Source organism: Cervus canadensis, chromosome 32, assembly GCF_019320065.1.
Source record: "Cervus canadensis isolate Bull #8, Minnesota chromosome 32, ASM1932006v1, whole genome shotgun sequence".
Lineage (NCBI taxonomy): Eukaryota > Metazoa > Chordata > Mammalia > Artiodactyla > Cervidae > Cervus > Cervus canadensis.
The window spans coordinates 22436923-22460615 of NC_057417.1; the positions used below are offsets into that span (position 1 = coordinate 22436923).

Sequence of the window (23693 nt, forward strand, 5' to 3'; positions counted from 1 at the left end):
AAGGAGAAATTCCTGAATTTCTTGGACCTTTTGAGTCTCACACTGGTCTCCAGTGTATTTCTATTTTAAAAAATAATTTATTTAATGTATTTATTTTTGACTGTGCTGGGTCTTCATTGCTGTGCACGGTCTTTCTCCAGTTGCGGCGAGCAGGGGCTACTCTCTAGTTACAGTGCACGGGCTCCTAAATGAGGGGGCTTCTCTTGCTGTAGAGCATGGGCTCTAGAGCGTGGGCTTAGTTTCCCCACAGCATGTGGAATCTTCCCAGACCAGGGATCAAACCTGTGTCCCCTGTATTGGCAGGCATATTCTTAACCATTGGACCATGAGGTAGTAAGTCCTCCAGTGTATTTCTTTGTAGACAGACTAATATGTACATCTCACAGAACAGAGGTCCTCTCTCATATTATGACATCAGAAAGGCAAATACACATTTCTAGAATAAATGAATGCCTTCATTGTTGTTCCTTGTCTGTCCCAGGATGAGTTCTGAACATTCTCTCACAGGATCCAGTCCTTAGGTCGCTGTCTTAGGAGGCAGCTGGGGAGGTTGTCTTAAGGTGTGACCTCTGGAGCCAGGCCACTTGGGTTTGAGTTCCTGCTCTACCACTGATGCACTCTGCACTCTTTGGAGCAGTTGTAAATTTTATAACTGCATTTTCCTCATCTGTAAAATGGGGATAATATTAATCCTGCCTAGCAAAGTGTAACTGAGACGTTACTTAACATTGCTTAATTAGAATTGCCTATCACACAGTAAGCACTCTAAAAATAGTCACTCTGTTTATGCCTGACCTATTCTCAGAAATTTTCCTTTGGTATGTTCAGGACAGATGGGCATGGTCCCCAGAGAAACTTCTAGCATCCTTATGGCTACATGAGAATTCTCATTCCTGAGTTTTTCTTTTCTGCCTCTAATGGCCCCAGGGGTGTGTTTCATCCTAGGTCCACAGTGAAAGGATAGTAACTCCAGGGGAATAATTTTATTTCCTCTCTGTCACATTGGTTCTCTGGAGGACAAGCTTCTCCATATCATTCATTCATTTGTCCATTCATATATGCACTCATCCAACAGACATTTTGAGTACTCCTTCTATGGCTGATGCTGGGCTCAATGCTGGGGCAACATTGTGTTTGAAGAGCTCAGTGTCTGGTTGTACTTCCTGGATTTTTTTAAATATAATTTTTTTGAAAGTTGATAGGTTGTGTTTTCATTTTCATTCAGTTCAGGAAATTTTCTTTTTCTTTTTTTTGGCTGTGTGCCATGATGGATCTTAGTTCCCCAACCAAGGATTGAACCCATACCCCCTGTAGTGGAAGTGTAGAATCCCAGTCGCTGAACTGCCAGGGAACACCCTATTTTATGGATTTTTGTTGTTGTTGATGCTGTCTGGTTTTTCTTGTCTCTTGAGCATAAAATAGCTTTTCATTTCTTTTAGTAGATTATACTAAATATCAAACAGTCATAAAGACTCCTCTCCACCACGGAGTGTTTGTGAAGGTTTGATTGTGATGGAGAGGCCTCATGGGATGTCCTCCCGGTGAACTCAGCATCTTGGGTTATGTTCATTTTTGGTCTCTGCATGTGACTTTTCCAATCAGCTAGGACTCTCCTCTTGCCAGCAGATATTCCTGAGGTGACCGCCTTCCTGCCTTCGCTGTCCTCTGCCCTGCTGCCAGGGTGACCTTTTTATCCTGTTTGTGACATTCCTGGGGCCACGCGCTATCTTGGGCATGGCTGCCTGCAGGGCTTCAGTGTCTAGCCTGCAGGTGAGAGGCCTATGCCCAGTGTCAGCTTCCAGATACCACCTGGACCACAGGCTCAGTCAGGATGCTTGCTTCTGAGCCTTGTTCTTTCTAAGTGGATGGTTCTGAGAAATATAATATTTCCTGCCACATCAGTAAACGAGGATGTCACAGTCATCAGCGATGACAACCCTCCAATGTGAGGTGGTGAGTCTCGAGGGAACACAGGAAGGAAAAGAATACCTGCCATCTAGCAGCCGTCAAACTGCAGCCACTCCTTATGGTGAGCCCCAAGGAAACTCAGGATGTGAAAAGCACAGAATACTGGCCCCAGATAGCTGAGATGCATATCAAAGGAATAATTCAGTGAGCCCAGACTCTTGCATCTTCCCATATATAGAAAAGCACTGAATTCCTTTACTTGGGATAGCTGGTTTTCTTTAATTAGCAATAATCTTTTGATGTTCAGACTACCTGTCCTTTGTTGCAAAACTTCTATATAACCTGGCTTCTCCCCTCGTCTGCTCTGAGCAGTTCTCTCAGGGTTACTTGAGTTGCTGTCTCCCAGGATTGAAGTCCTAAACATTTCCACCAAATAAAACATAACTCTCAACTTTTAGGTTGTGAATATTTTTTAAGGTGACAATTCTCAAGCAGTTGCCTGGCTCAGATAGTCCTTAATCTTGAGGACATGGGCCGTGCCTTCCTCTGTGACACCGTCTTGGATCATAGCATTCTAGGTGATTTAAGTCCATACTGCCCCAATAGCTGAATTGGATGAACTGACCTTCCTTGCAGCTAGATCTGCTTCAGCCCTCTACCCCAAATGCCATCCCTGGGCATATCCTCAGTTTTATAGCAGAATGAAAAGAAATCTTAGGAAAAAATGAAGTCCTTGTCCTCAGTGCTATTGACTTATTTCCAAATACTCTTATGCTCTCAACTCCAAAATAATAGTTAAATTTCAAGCCACTTTCCATTCAAATGATGGATTGAATGAATCTAATTTACATGCTTTTCATGTAAATTGGCCCAAATGACGTTCAATCTCCTGGGGTCCTGTATCCTTGTCTGTCTGTCTCATATAGCCTCTTCTGCATAAGTTAGGGCTAATTCAAGTTCGAAAAAAATATTGGGAAGCAGCAGATTTTAGACTTCTGCTTGGTTTTGTTGTTTAGTTGCTAAGTCATGTCCAACTCTCTTGCAGTCCCACAGACTGTAGCCTGCTGGGTTCCTCTAACTATGGGATTTCCCAAGGTGGGAATACTGGAGGGGTTGCCAGGCCCTCCTCCAAGGGATCTTGCTGACCCCTGGATTGAACCCGAGGCTCTTGTGCCTCCTGCATTGGCAGGCAGATTCTTTACCCCCAAGCCACCTGGGAAGACCTGGGAAGCCCCTGCTTAGTCTCGTCCATCTTCAAATATATTTACTCTCAACTTGGTTAGTGCTATGGAAGGAACTGTGTCCCTTCCAAAATTCATATGTTGAAGCCCTATTCCCTAGTGGGGTGGTCATTGGAGGTGGGGACTTTGGAAGATCATTATGTTTAGATGAGGTCATGAGGTTAGTGATAGGATTAGTGCCCTTATAAGAAGAGCCCCCACAGTTTGCTTGCTCTCTCTCTCCTTCCACCATGTGTGGACACAATGAGAAAGCAGCTGCCTTGACCTTGAACTTCTAGCTTCTGTAACTGTGAGAAAACAAATTTCTGTTGTTTAAGCTAGCCAGTCTAAGATATTTTGCTTTGGCAGCTAGTAAAGAACTGGAAGGGCCATTCTGGAGACCTCTTTACAATCAACATTGGGGACCATGTCCAGCTATTTCCCACAGATCCAGCAGTCTCTTACTTCACACTGTCTTGGGTGGAGGGCTTCCAACTCAGCCTACAGGAGCCCACATCTTTGCAGAAAGGTATCTGTGAAGATACAGATGCCCCAGCTGCCAGAAATGTCTAGAAGAGGTAGCAGGATATATATATATATATATATATGAAGATTGCAGGGGAAGAGACATAAAAATATATTAAAATCAAGTCCTTTCATATTCAACTTATTAATTAAAAAAGATTATAATAGCCTTCAGGAGGAGCCTTGAAAAGCAGTTGAACTTTTTGTGTAATTACATTCAGAAAGAACAACTCAAAATCATCTGCCAGAAGCATCTCTGTTGGCAGGATAGCTTCAGCATCCCTGTGATGCTGGTGTACAATTTCTTCCAGCAGGTGCATTCATCTAATTACCCACAGGCTCTCGATCCTTGGAAATTCTCGGGGAGACAGTGCCACTCAAAATCAAGATTGGTTTAGGAGATGCACATCCGTTCTTGTTGACACAGCCTGTTGTTGACACTAGCCCTTAACGTCCTCCAGTCAATGCTTTCTCTTCGAGGGCCTGTGCTGTAGCCACATCATGTGCTCATACTTGATGGCTCTGGTCATTTGAGTCCTGACCTCAAAGTAGCCTTGGTCTTGCCTTCAGATTCCCTGGCACCCTCTCCCCACGTGGAGGGAGTTCCAGGCAGGTTCTTTAGTTTGTAAAATCCTGGTAGTTTCTTTCTAGCTCTAGCTCTAAAAATGAAATAGACCCATGGTACTAAGTGCGGAGGGCTTGCCAAGTGGTGCTAGTGGTAAAGAACCTGCCTGCCAATTCAGGAGATGTAAGCGCCTCGGATTCAATCCCTGGATCTGGAAGATCCCATGGAGGAGGGCGTGGCAACCCACTCCAGTATTCTTGCCTGAAGAATCCCATGGAGAGAGGAAACTGGCGGGCTGTGGTCCATAGGATTGCAGAGTTGGACACAACTGAAGCAACTTGGCATGCATGCACACACTAAGTGTGAAAAGTTTAAATAGATAAGAATACAATAACAGTAAATCCATCACTCATCAGAGACTGGTATTTACATTTTAGTTGATTTCCTTCTAATAACTTTTCCTATGAATATGTATGTATTAATATATCTATATATGTGTGACTAGGTAATTATATTTATATGCTTACAATTACATTCTCCATATAACTTTATGGCCTGACCTTATAAAAGTAATACAAGAATAAGATAATAAAAAAACAATCGAAATGGGTATACTTGAAATGTAAGAGTTCTTAGCAGCCAAACTTTATTTATGTGTCAGAGGTGACTATTTTTAATTATTTTCATTGTGAGGGCCTGTGGTGGATGAAATCGCTCTAGATAAGTGCTTCTGTGTTTTTCCTTCTCCACCTTAAATGGAATCTCTCCATCCTGTCTTATGAACGATAGATCCCTGTCGCTTTACAGCACTCCTCCCTTTTACCTGGGGCTTCCCTGATAGCTCAGTTGGTAATGAATCTGCCTGCAATGCAGGAGACCTTGGTGTGATTCCTGGGTTGGGAAGATCCCCTGGAGAAGGGATAGTCTACTCACTCCAGTATTCTTGGACTTCCCTTGTGGCTCAGCTGGTAAAGAATCTGCCCGCAATGCTGGAGACCTGGGTTCAATCCCTGGGTTGGGAAGATCCCCTGGAGAAGGGAAAGGCTACCCACTCCAGTATTCTGGCCTGGAGAATTCCACGGACTGTATAGTATATGGGGTTGCAAAGAGTCGGACAGGACTGAGCCACTTTCACTCATTTCCCTTTCACCTTACGCTGACTTTTATTTTTATTTTATTTTTACCAATTTTTAGTATATTTAAAAAATATTTACTATTTATTTGGCCATGCCGGGTCTTAGTTGAGGCACATGGGATCTTTTTTAAAATTAGTTATGACATTTGAATTCTTGGTTGCGGCATGTGGGATCTAGTTCCTTGAGCAGGGGTGGAAGCTGGGCCCCCTGCATTGGGAGTATGGAGTCTTAGCCTCTGGACCCCCAGGAAGTCCAGACAGTGATTTTTATTTTTAAATCTTTAAATAGCTTTATTGCTTCAGCTCACCTGCTTAAATCTTTATTGCTTTGTTCACTTTAAACAGTACCGTTTGACCCCCCATCATGAAAGATGAGGTACTTCACACACCACAATCCTTTTTCCTTTTTTTAAATCACTTTTATCACAATGGACATGAACTTGGGAAAACTCTGAGAGATGATGAAGGACAGGGAGGTCTGGTGTACTGCAGTCCATGGGGTTGCAAAGAGTCAGACACAACTTAGCGACTAAGCAATAACAATCACTGGACCATCAGAGGGTCAAGCATTTACACTCTGTTCTTTGTCTAGAATTGAAACTTCCATGATTTGTCTATCGATTTCAGATTCAAAAATAAAATAGTGTTTCTAATACTATGATTATGTAAATATTTTCCCCTGCAGAAACAAACACTGTATCATTAACCCTGTGCCATTTATAGGAGAAATGTATAAAAAAGATCCAAACAAATCATAACTTGGAAGGAAGAGTGAAGGAGGGAGAGGAAGTCCACTCTGTTTATATTTGACATTTTTTAGAAGTGTTTTAGAAGTATTGTTTTGAATTGATAACATAAATAATATTTATATTTGAAGTGTAATTGATTTACAACGTTAGTTTCAGATAGGTGTACAACATGGTGATGCAATTTTTTTTTGATTCAATATTTTTGCAGATTATACTCCATTTAAAGTTATTAAAAAACAATGACTGTATTTCCTTGTGTTGTACAATATATCCTTTTTTCTTATCTATTTTTTGGTTTCTTTGTTTTAATTTTTTAAAAGAACTTTTGGCCATACCATGATGTGTGTGGGATCTTAGTTCCTCCACCAGGAATTGAACCCATGCTCCCTGCATTGGAAGCACGGAGTCTTAACCATTGGACCAGCAGGGAAGTCTCCTTTGCTTATATATTTTGTATGTAGTAGTTTATATCTCTTAATACCCTATCCCTGTTTTTGTCTCTCTCCCTTCCCTCTTTCCACTGGTAAATACTCATTTGTTCTCTATATCTGTAAGTCTGTGTTGTTTTTTTATTCTATACATTGGTTTGTTTATTTTTTAGCTTCCTCATATAAGTGATAACATAGTATTTATCGTTCTCTGTCTGACTTATTTCACTAAGCTTAATACTCTATAGGTCCATCTTCACTGTTGTAAATGGCAGAATTTCATTCTTTTTTATGGTGGAGTAATATCACATTGTATGTGTATACCACATCTTCTTTATCCACTTAATGTTGATGACACTTGGGTTGCTTCCACGTCTTGGCTATTGTAAAAAATGCTGCAATGAGCATTGGGGTACATGTATCTCTTTATATTTGAAATTTGTTATGGATATTTGGCCTCTTCTTCTTCTTGGGCAGATGATTCAGCTTCAGGCACTGTAGGCTGCTGTGAGTCCCTTTTCTTCCCGCCCTCCGGACTCAGTCCGGTTTGCCCCCATGGTGGTCCTCCAGGGTCACTCCTCATCCTTAGATTTCACCCATGATGTTCATCCCACATTCTGATCTCTTGGATTTCTTTGTATTTTGCTGAAATAATTTTTTTAGTAATCCTGTTTGAAAGTGTCCATGGACGTAAAGCTTTCTAAACCTCTCTCTCAGTTGGATGTTGACTGGGTGTAAATTTTTACTGTGAGGCTAAAGGACTTGTTTCACTGTCAACTAGCATCTGACGATGCTGATATGCACCTGATGCCTGTATGATTGTCATTCATTAGCAAGTTGTCTCGTCTCTGTTAGAAGCTTGACAGCGCTTTCTTTGTGCTTGTGTTCTGAAACATTGCGAAGTTTTGGATGATTGATGAAGTTTTGGCTCTATGACAGGCCTTTTCAGTCTGAAGGTTCATATCACTGGCGCTTGAAGTTTTTTCTCCTGTTACTTCCTTTCCTCTGTGTTCTCTCTTTCTGAAATGCTTCTTAGGTGGGTGTGGCCCCTCTTTGTTAATCTTTACTGTTTATTAATTAAAATTGCTATTTCTATTTTGCTATATTGTCTGTTTTCCATGACTTGTTCCTCTCGTTCTTCTGTTTTTTTTTTCTCCAACCAAAATTTTCACTTCCCTAACTTCTTAATCTCAGACTGCAAATTTTTCATGGCAGCCTTTCAGATCTACCTGAAGTATTATGTGAATATTCTTTCTATTAATAATTGTCTACTTTTTCTAGAATCATCCTTGTTATTTCCAGGGTCACCTTTTTTGGTAATGCTGATTTTCCTGAAGTGTCTGACAATTCTTGTTTGGCCCTTGGCATTCCTAACTAGTCTGAATGAAATATGCCAACAAGGGTCAGGTTTCCTCTGAAAACCTTTTTCCCCTCAATTGAGAGATGGCAGCAAACCTTCAGAGCATGAGCCATATTGATAAACAAGACTCATCTTGAGGGGATGAACAGGATGCCCCCATGCAAAAGCCAGAGGAAGAGAGTCTCACCCCAGGGCACCCCCACCAGCCCTCAGGCACATCTCTCATTTTAAAAAACCTTGTTCTCCGAATGGGAGACTCAGCTCGGTGCTCCAAGTAAAGGGCTTCAATCAGTCCCCCCGGGGTCCACCCCATCTCCATTTAGTTCTTTGTACCAGTCAACTTGGGAGTGCTCTGTAGCACCCCACCACTCCTCTCTCCACCATGAATGGTCTTCCCTTGTCACATTTTCAGCCCTTCCTTACTCTGCTCATTTGGCTTCCCTGGTGGCTCAGATGGTGAAGAGTCTGCCTGCAGTGTGGGAGACCAGGGTTCGGTCACTGGGTCAGGAAGGGCCCCTCAGTTCAGTTCAGTTCAGTCGCGCAGTCGTATCTGACTCTTTGCAAACCCGTGGATTGCAGCACGCCAGGCTTCCCTGTCCATCACCAACTTGAAGCTTGCTCAAACTCATGTCCATCAAGTCGGTGATGCCATCCAACCATCTCATCCTCTCTTGTCCCCTTCTCCTCCTGCCTTCAATCTTTCCCAGTGTCAGGGTCTTTTCTAAAAGTCAGTTTGTCACATCAGGTGGCCAAAGTATTGGAGTTTCAAGTGCAGCCTCAGTCCTTTCAATGAATATTTAGGACTGATTTCCTTTAGGATGGACTGGTTGGATCTCCTTGCAGTCCAAGGGACTCTCAAGAGTCTTCTCCAACACCACAGTTCAAAAGCATCAATTTTTGGTGCTCAGCTTTCTTTCTAGTCCAACTCTCACATCCATACATGACCACTGGAAAAACCACAGCTTTGACTAGACGGACCTTTGTTGGCAAAGTAATGTCTCTGCTTTTTAATATGCTGTCTAGGTTGGTCATAGCTTTTCTTCAAAGGAGCAAGCATCTTTTAATTTCCAGGGAAGATCCCTTGGAGAAGGGAAAGGCTACCCACTCCATTATTCTTGCCTGGAAAATTCCATGGACAGAGGAGCCTGGCAGGCTACAGTTCATGGGGTCGCGAAGAGTCAGACATGACTGAGCAACTTCACATATATATATATATTACTCTGCTCAATTTTGTCCATCAAATGAGCCAAGTAATTCTACCTTCCAGAGAGTTGCTGATGTTTTGGAGTTATGTTCTCCCTCTTCTCCACGTTCAAAGCTTTTATGATTTTATTCCATTTTGTCCCTTTATACCATGATTTTAATGGGATTTTAGGAGAGAAAAATATGTTCAGTTTTCCTACTTGAAATACTTTGTAGAGTTGAGAGCATGTTATGAAGATTTCTACATCATTAAAAATTTAGGAAACAGCATTTATACACAGCATACTCTGATACAAATGTATTTTGTTTATTGATTTCTAGGATTTTAGATTTCTGTTTTGTTTTCTTCTTTCTTCCTTTCTTTTCATTTCTTATCTTTGTTTTTCTGATTTAAATACAACACAATGCATTTTTTTTTTTTTTTGGTGCACAAGTCTTTGTCCTTATCTCTGGATAGATTTCAAAGAATAGAATTTGGGGGTTAAAGGGTGAGAACCATTTTTTGAATGGATACCTAATGACCAAATTGTTTTCTCCAAGCTGTTGTTTTAACTGCTACAAAGTACTATTCCCAATACAGTGTAACTAGCATGTTAAAAGTAACCCCTACCCGCCTTGAGAAAACAGATAGCAGCCTACAAACTACACTTCTTGATTAGTTAGGAGTTCAACTATTGTTTTCATATCTTTTATGTTTATTTTTATTTATTTATTTTGGCTTCTCTAGGTCTTAGTTGCAGCAGTTGGGATCTTTGATCTTAGCTGCAGTTGGGATCTCTGAGCTATTGCGACATGCAAGATATTTTAGCTGTGGCATGTGAACTCTTATGGGAGTTCCCCTCCCAGAGATCTAACCCGGGCACCCTGAGTTGGGAGTGCAGAGTCTTAACCACCAGACCACCAGGGAAACCCCTTATATGTTTTACTAGTTATTGTCTTTCCAGTTTCGTGAATTGTTTGCTTCTGTCCTTTTTGTACTCCTCATTTACCTCATTTTATTTTTGGTGTTTATAACAATTAGAAGTTTATGTTTTTGTAGTGGTAAGGTTCTCAGTCTTTCCCCTTGTATTCCTTGAGCTATATTTAAACTGTGAATGTCCTTTAACTATAAAAGATGAGTAAAACATTTACATATATTTCACTCTAGGTTTTTGATTATTTGATTTTTTCTTGGTCTGTTCCTTTTAAATAGTCTTGTGGTTTTGTTCATGTCTGACTGCGTTAAATAGAATTTTTAGGGAAGTGTTACTTAATAGCAGAAGTAATGGGCATCTTGTCTTTTTTCTCATTTTAATGGCAATGTCTCTGCAGTGATTTTCAAAGTGAGGTGTATGAAGTGTTCTTTTGGGGTGTAGGGGAAAAAAAGACGAAGAAAGGAATTAAGCTTTGCTAATATCGACTGTCGAGAGTGGCACTTACATCCTCAATTGGTCATATGTGTGCCAGGCTGGTGTGACAGGTGTGATGTGTTCAGGAGGGTGGATGCTCCATAAAGGAGGGCATTCGATAGGACCTTCCCTGTGCACTTGTTACCAGTTATTTGTGACACAAATGCCTGACTAGGGAGATTTAGAGATTATATTAATCAATTTTAACTAGACTAATATCCAGAAAATAAGCAAGATATCTGCCAGTGAGCCCCAGCTTTTGGATCATCCTGATCATGCGGGCCCAAGTGGACCACAAGGCAATGGCTGAGTTGGCATTTCCTGTGCTTCCCAGGGAGACCTTCATTAACCACTTTATGGGTTAAAGTGATAAGCCATCAGACTGGGCAAAAGTTGACCAAAACAATTAAAAACTTCTAAAATACTATCTAAAATGTTGATCTGTATTCACTTTCATGAATAATGAAACCTGGCCTGATCTTTGAAATGAGATGGAAAATGATTCTAGATGGCTTTCGTACCACAATAAAGTGTGCAGCTTTTATCAGGGCAAATTTCTTCCAAGAGTTGTCAAACAAAAATCGGAATCACACACTTTCTGTCATAAACAGGCAAATGGTCTGCATTTGTGATCTTTCCTGAGATGGCAAGATGTTGTCTGCTACATAGACTTAAAGATGACATTTTAACAAAGACCGAGGAAATAAATGCTTTTTAAAGGAAATTCATGCTATGGAAAGAACAGTTTTGAGAATGGATGTTACTGGAAATGTTTCAACCATTATGTGATTTTGTGATTAGAAAAATATTGTGAGTGTGCTATCTTTAAGCTCAAATCTGTGAAGTTAAAAAATGTGGAGACAGAATTTTGTTAATTTCTTAAGAATCTCCTAAGTGAAGAGATCAAGTATTTTTGGTTAAAACTAAGAAAATGCAACCGCTTTCTATCAGTTTGCAAAATCATCTGTTGACATTAAGGGAGATGAAAGTTTACCGGCCAGATATCACAAAAATCTTGGCATGTTTGTGGGATGGATTGAAGAGCAAATATTATGATTTAGTAAATACTAACAATGACATTTTTCTTCCATTTGGATCTGTAAATTTTTCTGAGGTGTATTTTTGGTTATGGAAGAAGTTAAGGATGGACATACACACAGCCTAAAACCATATCTTCAGATCACTATATAACAAAATGTTATGTCAAGATTTTCAATAAGCATGAATAATATTAAATCATAGCTTTCCATAAAAATCCAATTTCTGTATTTTGAGAGAAAAAGTGTTCATGTAAGCAATGTTTTAAATTTATTAGTCTAGAGTTGCATGTAGAATTCTCATATTTCAGTCTGTGTTCTATTTGTGCTTTCTCTATTTGTTTTAATAAACTTGTCAGAGATTTGTCTGGTTAATTGCTTTTGTTTCAGAGAACCAGCTTTTTAAATTTATCTGTTTTCTAATTTATCTCTTTCATTATTTCTTTTTTGTTTTCTTAATTTATTTTCTTGTTCTTTTTCTAAAAAGTTTGTGTTGAAGACTTATTTAGTGTTTGCATTTTTCTCTTAAGAATACTAAAAAGACCTCACAGTTTATCTGAATGCTACTTTGTTATGCCTCATATGCTTTTTAATAAGAATCACTTCTCTTTTTAAATTTTAAGTATAGCCTATAATTTAAATTTTAATTTAAGTTTTGATATAGGAGTATGTTAAAATTTTCTATTTTAATGGATAAATTCTAGAGGTCAAAGGTCCAGTGTGGTGATTATAGTTAATAACACTGTGTTATATACTTGAGAGCTGCTGAGAGAGTAGATCTTAAATGTTCTCACTACAAAAAATAGGTAATTATGTGACATGATGGAGGTGTTAGGGAAAGCTGGGGTGGTCATCATTTTGCAACATATAAGGGTATCAACACCTTGTATGGCTTAGACTTACACAATGCTGTATGTCAGTTACAGCTCAATAAAGTTAGAAAAAATATCCATTTTAGTGTTTAAAATATTGACTTATTATTGTTTCTATTATATTCAATTGTGTCAGACCTGCTTTTGAAGACCTTTATTGAAGCTTGCTTTGTGGTCTTATATTTGATAAATTTCTGTACATGTTTTGTAGATATCTGAAAAGTGACCTGTGGGTGGGCAATGGGAACACACACACACACACACACACACACACACACACACGCACATTACATCAGCCTCCATAGAAAAATGTCTACCTCATTCATATCCTCTTTGTTTTTATTTTCTTGTCCTAATGATTTGCCAAAGGCTTAGAGAGTATCTTTAAAATATTCACCAATTTAATATATCAAAAATGTATTTAAATTATTTTTACTTTATAATGATATGATACGTGATACAGAGGTTTGTGACTAATATATGATTATTTTGGATTTTACTCTTTTGAAACGTACACTGACCTTTACTATATTTTCAGTGCTTTTCATTTTGAATTGTTTTGCAGTTAGAACTTTCTTTTCTTTGACCTTTGCCTTTAAGTTTTTTTCCCATAATTTAATTGGTAAACTTCTCTACTCATTTTACTTTAAGTGACCCTTAAAGGCAGCAGTGGGTGGGGGTAGTTTCTCTGTTGTGGCTGCTTGCTGTTGTGAAGAGAGCTGAGTTTCATCTTGATCTTTTGTGGGTAACCTGTTTTTTTCTAACCTGGATGCTCAGAAGAATTTTCCTTATCTTTGAAATTCAAAAATGTTATAAGGATTTCTGGTTCTGTCAGTGTGGTCACTAAGCTCACGTGGATTGTTTTCCTGCCATAAATACAGAGATGCAGGATAAAAATATAACAAAAAAGTTAACTCTGTAGCTCAACCAGTTGTGTGCCAGCTTGCTTACAGATTTATCCTTCTCTTTCCTCCTAATTCACTCTGTATAGTAAGGTCCATTCAAGCAAAGTACACTTCCAGATTCCCTGACCAGAGGGAGGTGCCAGCAGGAGGTGAAAAGGTGAAGATGGATTTGCCTTTGACAAATGTCTCCATGGTACCTCTCTCTCTTAAGGGTTCCTGTCCTTGATCTTTGCAGAGCAGAGCTTTCCCTTGCACCATCTCAGATCTTATTGGGCATCCTCTACCAGTCCTAGTTCCTCTGGGCACCCCAACTTTGAGGTCATGATAATACCACCCTTTCCGTATGTGCCTCCAGACTAGGGGTGGGAATAACTTTCTGCTATTGCTGATCTCTGCTAACCAGGCTCTGGGGGGCTTTGCAGCCCTTCTGCCTGCTTAGTAGGTAGCTCACTGTTTCAAACCCTTTGAATGAATTAGCTGACCTAGGCTCTGTTTTCCTGACTACACTCTTCCTGTTATTTTCACACTAAAATAACCAAGTGTGAAAGAAAGGAAGAGGAGACGCAGAGCCTATAGGTGAAAGTGTAGGGGTGGGTTCTGCTGCAGGGTAAGACTCTGGCAGTTGGGAGTCTTAATATCCACGCAGGGAGGAAAGGCATGGACTTAAATCCACAGCAGGCAGGAAATAGGAACTGAGACCCTGCTTCTACTGATGGCTGCCCATTTCGTGTGTGGGGATTAGAGTCAGTCAGCCCACTGCTCAGCAAAGTGGCCACGAAGCTTGTCTACCAGGATCTATGGCTGCCAAAGGCAGAGGCACACCTGGCAAATCAGAACTCTAAACCTGTGCCTGGAGGGGTGGGGTGGTGTGTAGTTGACATCTAAACAACCCGCGTGGTGCAGGCCATCCAAGGTAAGGATGAATGGACAAACTGGTCCCCGACTGCTGCAGCCTGGGGGACCGGTGCCATGGGTGGGGATCGCTGCGCATATGCAGCTCCAGAGGGAAAAAATGACTCCTACTGAAGATGCTCCTGCCCACAGAGTGAAATCACACCTGGAAACTGTTTACTGCTAGTGACAGAGAACCACCAAAAAGATTAGTGCCTCAAGAAACTGAGGTAACAGAATGACATTCCAAAAGAAAATGTGAAAAGGACAGAGAATAAAGATTGTAATGAAAGATTTATGCTCAGTGATAAATAAAAGATGGATTTATAAAAGAAACATTACACTTCTAGAAATGAAAAACATCATCATTTACATGAAAACTGAGCAGACAGGTTAAACTGTGAGTTAAGTTACAACTGAATAAAAGAAGGCGAATGTAAGAATAATTTTGAAGAAATTGCTTGTAACATAGATACACAGATTTTTAAAAATGAAAATTTAAAAAAGTTTAAGAAACTTGGAAGATATAGTATCAGTTAAGGTTTAGTGCAGGACCAGTATAGTTCAAGGACTGGGTATTTTAAGAAGGAAGGGATTTAATACAGGGAATTTGACGCTTAGAAATTTGTTGAAGGGCTCAAGGACTGGATTTTTGATAGTCTCCAGAATGACTCCCAGAATAATTCAGATCAACACTCTAGGAGGTTTACTACCACTGAGACTCCACTGGATTATGCTTCTTGTTCCTAAAACTTCCTCTTGACCCCGCAAAGGCTGAGGATGAATTTGAAGTTCATCTGAGGAATCAGAAACCATTGCTCTTCTGCCAACACCTTAACTACTCCTTCACAGCCAGGAAACTAGACAGTGGACAGAGGAATACTGTTGCAAGAAAGCATCATGTTTGCGTGACTTTCCCTGCCTGTAGAGACAGCCAGAAATGGTCAGGAAAAAGACCTTCATCCAGTGGTGTGCTGGAGTCAGCTCATACCAGCCCATGAAAGCCCCAACTGGTGAAGCTTGTGGCACTGGTGCCAGGGGTGTGGATCTTGTTAAATTTTCAGGAATGTTATGAGCCAGTTATTAAACATGGCTATGCTTAAAAGCATGATAAGAGAAATATAAACTTAAATTATCAGATATAGACTTACAATGAACTAAATGAAATGGCCAAAAACCGTATAAAAAGGTGCCTGAACTAGCAGTCAAGGAAATCTAATTTAAGAAAAATGAAACGGTCTGCTTATGCTCGTTGTCAGCAAGGCTCTGGGGGAAATAGACATGCTGATAGGTTAATGGTGGCTCTGAAAATTGTCACAACTATGATGATGGTTTTAAAAGATGTCTACAAATTCTCTGATACTCCATCTTTCAAAAGATAGAGCCTAATTTCCTTTCCCATGACTGTGGGCTTCACTTAGCATCTTGCTTCTAATGAATAGAATGTGTTGAAAGTGACTGTGACCTGCATCTCTGTATTTCTGAGACCAGTTCATAAAAGCCCCCTCCTCCTGTGTCTTGGAACACCTGCTGGGGGAAGCCAGCTGTCCTGTCATAAGAACACCCAAGCAGCCCTCTGGACAGTCCCCCACAGATGTTGTGAACAGCCACATGAGTGCCGTCTTGGGAGTGGATCCCATAGCCCCAGGTATACCTTCTGATGGTGGTAATCCTGGCCAATGCCTTGACTGAAACTTCATAAGACCATCTGAGCCAGAACCACCCAGAGAAGCAATTCCTGATTCCTGACCCATGGAACCTGTGAGATAATAGACATTTGCTGTTTAAGCCACTAAGTTCAAGGGTAAGTTGTTATATAGTGATAGACCACTAAGCCGACCACTTTGGAGAGCACTTTGGAAAAATGCTGTAATATTTGATCTAGGTATGCAGGCTAGAGAAATTTCCCCAAGTATATGCAAAGAGACACACATGAGGATGTTCACTGCAGAATGCTTTTCTTTCAGTTGGATAGTAGATAAATAAATTGCAAGGTGGAAAGCTATGGCACAGTTAAAAGTAAATTAGGTATGTGTATACGGATTTGGCTAAGTCCCTGAGCTCTAAGATAGATTGAAACGTGCACATTGCAAGAGCACATGTATACTGTGATATTATTTATGTAAATTGAAAGATATATACAGCAATACTGTGTGTGTGTATATTGCTCAGTCATGTCCAACACTTTGCAGCCCCATGGACTGTAGCCTGCCCAGGCTCCTCTGTCCGTGGAATTCTCCAGACAAGAATACTAGAGTGGGTTGTCATTTCCTTCTCCAGAGGATCTTTCCAGGGATTGAACTTGGGTCTCCTGCATTGCAGGCAGATTCTTTACTGCCTGAGCCACTGGGGAAGCCCAGAGCAATACTATAATATATTTCTATATAATTACACCCAAATGTAGGAAAATTTAAAACCATGAACCAGAAGGATACATTCTGCCTCCAGAATAGTGTTGTTGCAGCAGAGTGAAGGAAGTGGAGAAATACAATAGGTGGGCAGGGCTTCAATAGAAGACATTTCTAAAAAGAAATCTAAAGCAAATAAGGAAAAATATTAGCCGGTATTCAGTATGGGTGGTGGGGCCATGGCTCATTATATTATTTGCTACATATTCTGTTTATTTGAAGTATTCTTTGTTGCCATTAATGTAGATTTTCATTCTGCTACTATTTTTGGATTTCTCCTTTGCTTTGCAAAGACCTGCACCTTTTCCAAATCAGCTTGCCTCTTAGCAAGCTGTCTTCTCTTTGACTTGATATCTCCTCACTGTACTCTGAGATTTCCCATGAATTTGCATTCTTATTCTTATTTCAAAGGTACCCTGCTTTCTTATTTATTTTTAAGGATGTAACCAGAAACTTATTTTCTTCTTTCTTGTATCATACTGTTGTTGACAATCTGCTTTTGGCTGTACATCTTCTTGAAAGCGCTTCCTCCTCTAATGATGCAGAACTTTTATTTAGCCCCTCACGTTGGTGTTTTCTGCTTACTCATTCCTGTCTGATTTGAGCTCTGTCCAAACCCTACTTGCCAATTGGCCTGCCCCTGCAGGATCTTTACAAGGGAACACAATTGTTTTGTAAGTACTTAGCCAAACGCTCCGCTGGCATCCATCTAGTGCATCTTTGCTGGAGTAAGAAGGGATCTTCTTGTCCCTGTAAGTTAACTCTTGGACTCTGAGGAGGAGACATGCATTTCTAGGGTATCTGAGGTTTTATGCAGTTCTTCCTTAATCAAAAGCAATATGTGAAAAGCCTACAGCAAATTCTACATCTTCACATGCAGGGCCCATGCCTCAGACCCTTCTGTTCCTAGCCGTGTTGCAGACTGGGAGGGATGATCCCTGCCTAGCCATAGGACGGGGATTGTTGCTTCCCAGTGGTGCTAAGGACGGAAGGAACTGGATCCAGACTCCTTTGAAAAAAGCAGTTCCAGCATGGTCAGTTTGAGAAGCACTTCTCTCTAAACTACTTTAAGTTGAACTTTGAGAAAATTTCAGAAAGAAGTTCAAGTGCATTTCTCTAGATGTCTTTCTTCTTCTCTCTCTGTAGCCCGTTACCAGTAAATGATGAAACAAAGTAGTTTAGAGAGAATTACTTCTCACACTAAACTGTTTGTGGGGAGGGACTAGTGTTTTGTCTTTTTTGTTTGTTTTTTTCCATTTTTTGTTCAACGCCCCTGTCCTTGGCAGACTGATTTCCATAAAATGCAAAAAAAAAAAAAAAAAATGAATTAGTGGAAAAATAAAGTAAAAAAACAGATATATAAAAAAAAATCAAGTCCACTGTTCACATGCTTAGGTGTTCAGACAATGCTCCAAATTGGTATAAAAATTTCAATGCTTTCATTCAATTCTTGTCCTTATCTTGTTGCAGACAAGCAGCAAATAATATTCAGTTGGCGGTGGCCCACACACTATACTTTAAGTAGTGCTGCTTCAGAGGCCCTGCAGAATTATGTCCGGGAATACTCTTTATCCAGAATAACAATATCAGCCTACAGCAATGTGCCTGGGTCTTTGGTACTGCAGAGGGGAAAAAAAGGAAGTTATATTACTCTATGTTTTTTCAGAGAAATATAACCAATAGAATATATATATATACACACACGTAGAAAGAAGTTTATTGTAAGGAATTGCTCTGGTGAGCCAGAGACCCAGGAGAGCTGTTGGTGTAAGCTCCAGCCTGAGCCCAAGTCCAAAGGCAGGAGAAGACCAGTGTCATAGCTCAAACCGTTCAGACAGAAAGAACAAGTTTTCCTTTACTTTTCCTTTCTGTTCTATTCAGACCTCTAACAGATTGGATCAGGCCCAACCACCTTGGGGAGAGCAGTCTTCTTTACTCAGACTGCCAATTTAAATGTTAATCTCACCCCAAAACACTCTCCCAGACATACCCAGAATAACGTTTAACCAAATATCTGGGCAGCCTGTGATCCAGTCAAGGCGACACAAAATTAACTGCCTCTGAAGAGCATCGTCTCAAGGCAAGGGGAGTGAGGCTCTTTGGTTTGTTACTTTGCCAGGAAGTGTACCAGTTCCTCAACCCTGAAAACAGGAACTTCTTTTGTTTTTAACCTCCTGACAACTCATCTTTGATATGACCATGGAGCCTGGTGGTACCCAGGAAATAAACTCTTTTTCATCTCTGCTGCTTTTCATTCAAATAGTCCCCTCCTCCCGATACAGTCGGGCTTCCCTGGTGGCTCAGATGGTAAAGAATCTGCCTGCAATGTGGGAGACCTGGGTTCACTCTCTGGGTCAGGAAGATCCCCTGGAGAAGGGAATGGCAGCCCACTCCAGTATTCTTGCCTGGGGTACCCCATGGACAGAGGAGCCTGGTGGGCTGCAGTCGATGAGGTTACAAAGTCGGACACGACGGAGCGACTAAGCAGGAGCAGAGCCTGATGCAGTCAGCTGCTTGCTGACACCACTCAGCGCTGGGGCCCCCTGGTGCTCTGTTGTATTCACACTGGATAGCTTGGCACATCCATGGCATGCAATGCCAGCCAGCTTCTCTCTGAAAGTCACCCTTGGCCAGGTTCTTCCTGATCCTCCTTCAAAAGCCAGCGTGTTTTACCTTCCACCTGACTTATCATGACCTTCTTCTGCCCCGCATCCCACTTCATGTAATCCTTAGCAAATGATTACTGACCATATTTATTGAGAACATTTCTGATGCTAAGTCAAGTGCTTTCTGTATCTTATCTTATTTCATGGTTAAAAGAATCCTATGCAGTATGTATCAAACCTCTAGTTTTACAGAGGAGAAGGCTGAGGCTTACAAAGGTTAATTCATTTACCTACATGGCTAGTCAGTGCAGAGCTAGGATTTAAATCTAACAGTGCTTTTGACCAGATAGTCCTGATTCGTAGCCAGGAAACTATACGAATTCACAGAAAATACAGAAAAAAAATGTTCATATGATAAACAGTCACTTAATAGTTCTCAATGAGTAAAATAAGTATATAAAAAATATATATAAGGATCCATCTCTAAGCTTTAGTTCAGGACCACCTCTGTCTTTGCTGATGAACTGATATGTTTCTGTTCTGTAGCCAAACAGAGAACCTTAAAAGCCTGGATTTCCCCAGGTGGCTTGGGGTGAAATTTAGTCTTTAATTGCTGCGGCTGTTTTTAGCTTACTTGGGATAATGTTCTTCCCTTTCTTGAACATGACTTTATTTATCTCTACGGATGGCTCAATTGCACGTGTTTCCTTTCTCACTAGACTTTGAGCGTTTCGGGTGAATGAACTGAATATGTACCTAATTTTGTAGACTGCTTTTTCCAGAAACAAATTATGTTGGTCTATTGAGTGGGACTCAGTTGCGACCAGTTCTCTCTGCAGAGTACTCAGCATTTCTTCTGCAGCTGAACGTGGCTCGGACACACGTGTTTGAGTATAACCTTGTTACGGCAGCTGTAAAAATGCATGTGGTGGGGCCAGAGCTTCAGACAACCGAGTAGAAGGTGATCATGGGAAGATGTTTACCAAATGCTGAGACACTGGAGTCATGAGCGGTGGCGTGGGAAGAAATACTTTCCATGCCTTACTGACCTCCGTGGGGCCTCCTTCCAGGTGGCAAAATTAGAGATCAGTATGGGTGCTTTCCCATGTTTATGAAGGATTTAAACGATGGTTAAAACAACAGATGGACTGGGTCCTGGGGCCAGCGCTGAGAGGGATGCTGAAACCACACAGGAAATGTTAGCCAGTATGGACGCCTCACTCCCTGGACCAGGGAACTCAGTCTGGGTGGAAATGACCCTGGTGGTACATGGTGCCCCTAAGCAGGGCGAGCCGTAGGAAAGGGAGAGTGGTCCTGCCTTGTGCATCTGATTCTCACCTTTAAACCTGTTTGGTCTGGAATTTAACTTTGAGGAAAGAGGTGATGGTAATTGAAGTTGTCTTCCAAAGAAAGATTCTTTAAAAACAATTTTTTTGTTATTTTTATTATTTTTAAATTTTATTTTCCTTATTTGGTTGCACTGGGTCTTCACTGTGGCACGTGGGATCTTTCACTGTGGCACGTGGGATCTAGTTCCCTGACCAGGGATGGAACCCAGACTCCCTGCACTGGGAGCTCGGTGTCTTTGCCACTGGGCCACCAGGGAAGTCACCCATAGAAAGATGCTTGCCCGTTTATGTATAAGGATAGATTTGGCTGGGAGGGGAAGAGTCGGACTTATAATTAGCTGAAGAGGTGCCCCTTACAATTGTCAAAGGCTTGCATACTCTGTGACTCCCTCCTGTCATTTGCGATCGGCCCGTGGATGGAGGGATGTATGTTTGTTAGCCGTGGAAAGAGTTAAGGGTGGATTGGAGGCTGGGGGCTGGCTCCAGCCTCAGCCATGTGTCTGTTTTACTTTTCAGGGCCCAGAACATTTGTGAGAATTGTCCCAGTTGTTATGATGAGCGAAAAGTACCTTTGATAGAAACAGAGAAATCAGAAAGTGTGGCCTATTTTTTGGAAGATAATTAATTCATTTTTCAACATCTTAAGTTTGAAATGAGGGTTTGACATCCGGGTGGAAAGGTCTGGTGGAGAGCTGAGGCTGCTTGGTTGAAAGAGCCCTTAGGAGGCTTGTGTTCTAGAATGGATTCTTCCAATCACCGGCTTCCTGCTCTTGGTCAAGCCCTGTAGCTCTTAGGAGTCTCATGGGTTGATCTCTAAGTCGGTAGCTCTCAGTCCATTCAGGGGTATGCTGGAGTGGGCTCTAGTCGGGAGGGAGAGAGAGGAAGGGGCATCCTGCCGGCCTGCCACTCAGTAGTGTTACAGGGAAAAGAAGACCCTCCCCCCATGGCATCCATCATCAGGGACAGTTGATTGTCATGAGTGTGACTTGAGGGACACAAGGTTTGGGAGCCCGGAAGCCCTGAACAGGCCTCCCCAGAGACTGGCCTTCTGTCGGCTGTCTCTTTCTGTAATTTACACCTTGTTGCTCAGCAGTGCCTTAAGTGGCTTCTAGGACCACTCCGACTTAACACACAGATGCAAATTTTAGTGCCCCGAGGGACTCTGCAAGGGACTCACAGGGAGAATGATTGGTGTGTGGGAGGCAGCACAGGGGCCGTTTCTCTCCCACAGAAGCCCTGGCAAGGGAGACCTCAACCTCTGCTTGCATGCCCCCAGTGGTGGGGAGCTCACCCCTTCCTGTGCCCCTGTTCACCTTCCTGGAGCTCTTTTAAAAGGGTGTCCTCTACCTGCACCCTGGAATTGACTCCTGATCCTTCCTGCCTGTTCCCTAATTCCACCCAGAGCCTTCTCTTTCCTCTTAGCCCCCTTTGCCGATGGGGAAGCAGAACCAGGTGTGCCCCACGACTCACTCACTATAACAGAACTTGCTCTTTCCACTATGGGGAAACCCAACTTTCTCTCTCTCTCACTCTCTCTTTTTTTCATATTCTTATCCACTATGGTTTATTACAGGATATTGAACATAGTTCCCTGTGTTACATAGTAGACTTTATTGTTTATGATTCTAAATGTAGTAGCTTGCATCTACCACCCCAAACTCCCAGGCAAGCTCTTCCCTACTTCCCCTACCCCTCGGCAATCACAAGTCTGTTCTTGTGTCTTGTGAGTCTGTTTTGTAAATAAGTTCATCTGTGTCGTATTTTAGACCCACATATGTGATATCATTTGATATTTGTCTTTCTCTTACTTCACTTACTTTGATAATCGCTAGGTCCATCCATGTTGTTGCAAATAGCATTATTCCACTCTTTTTAATGGCTGAGTAGTATTCCATTGTGTGTGTGTGTGTGTGTGTGTGTGTGTGTGTGTGTGTATATCTATCTCACATCTTTACCCATTCATCTGTTGATGGACATTTAGGTTGTCCCCATATCTCGGCTATTGTGAATAGTGCCACTGTAAACACAGGGGTGCATGTATCTTTTTGAGTTAGCGTTTTGTTTGCATATATGCCCAGGGGTGGGATCGCTGGATCATTTGGCAACTCTGTTTTTAGTTGTTTGAGGAACCTCCATGCTGTGAGAGACCCAACTTTCTAACTGTATCTCTCGTCCCTCCCTTTCACCTTAGTCCGGAGCCCCTGGCCCACCTTGCACCGGTGGGAACTTCACACCCCCAGGCGGAGCGCTCTGGGCCGAGGACCCTGGAGGGTTTGTTAGTCTGATCTAAGGGGATGCTTTGGTTTCCTGTGGGAGTCCTGGAAGCTGCTTTGTTCTGAGACACCTTGAGATGCTGCCCACCTTTCCGGCAGGTCAGGTGTGATTGGCATCTCAGTGGGCTGTGCTCACGAGCCACTTGTGCTAATAGGCGCAGGGCCGCTTCTCAGAGTTGCGGGCTGTTGTCTGTGTTCACTCAGGGCCTGGCATGTCTGACCTGCTTTGAGTGCAGTATAAGTGCAATACCTGCTTTACTTGGGGAAAATGAAACACTTGGATTTCTATACGGTCCTAGCTAAGACATCTGGTCCCTGGATACACTCACATTTCTAGGGTGTTCAATCCTTTCTTATGAGGACAGAGAAAGGGTTTATCAGGCAGAGAAAGCAGCGAGTGCATCCTTGTTTGCATGGAGAGACGGCTGGTTGATGCCAGGGTATCCCACAGTCTGCCAGAACCCCATGGCTTAAGTTCATTATTAACTGGGGAAAATAAAGTAAGATGTATAGTGAAGGAAGGGACGGAATTTGGGGGCATTTGGGAATCGTTCCAGCCGTGGGGACCCTGGTACTCTCTGACTTTCCCTCTACCAACGTTATTGTTATTTAAAAAAATACCCCTGGCCGTCCAAACACTGGGATGGTCCTTCAGGGAAGGAAAAGAGGAATGGATAATGATGTCTTTCTTTCCCCCTCTACCTCCCGTCTCTCGTGAGCAGGGAGAAGATGCCTTTTCACCATGTGACCGCTGGCCTGTTGTACAAGGGGAATTACCTCAACCGATCTCTCTCCGCTGGCAGTGACAGCGAGCAGCTGGCTAACATCTCCGTGGAGGAGTTGGACGGTAAGGCGCCCGTCCTGCCTGGGA

At 41.8% G+C, this 23693-nt stretch overlaps 1 protein-coding gene across 4 annotated transcripts in view; it reads left to right on the forward strand.

The window, feature by feature from the left end:
* Positions 1-23693, forward strand: part of CALN1 (calneuron 1) — a 490771-nt gene that overhangs the window by 103076 nt on the left and 364002 nt on the right. For 3 of the 4 annotated variants that reach the window (XM_043456427.1, XM_043456428.1, XM_043456429.1), the window contains exon 2: positions 23545-23669. In XM_043456427.1, coding sequence (XP_043312362.1) covers positions 23552-23669 — 118 coding nt within the window. In that variant the 5' untranslated portion in view covers positions 23545-23551. Of the gene's footprint in view, positions 1-3470; positions 3474-23541; positions 23670-23693 lie in introns of all 4 variants that reach the window. The other variant, XM_043456426.1, reaches the window with a different exon arrangement.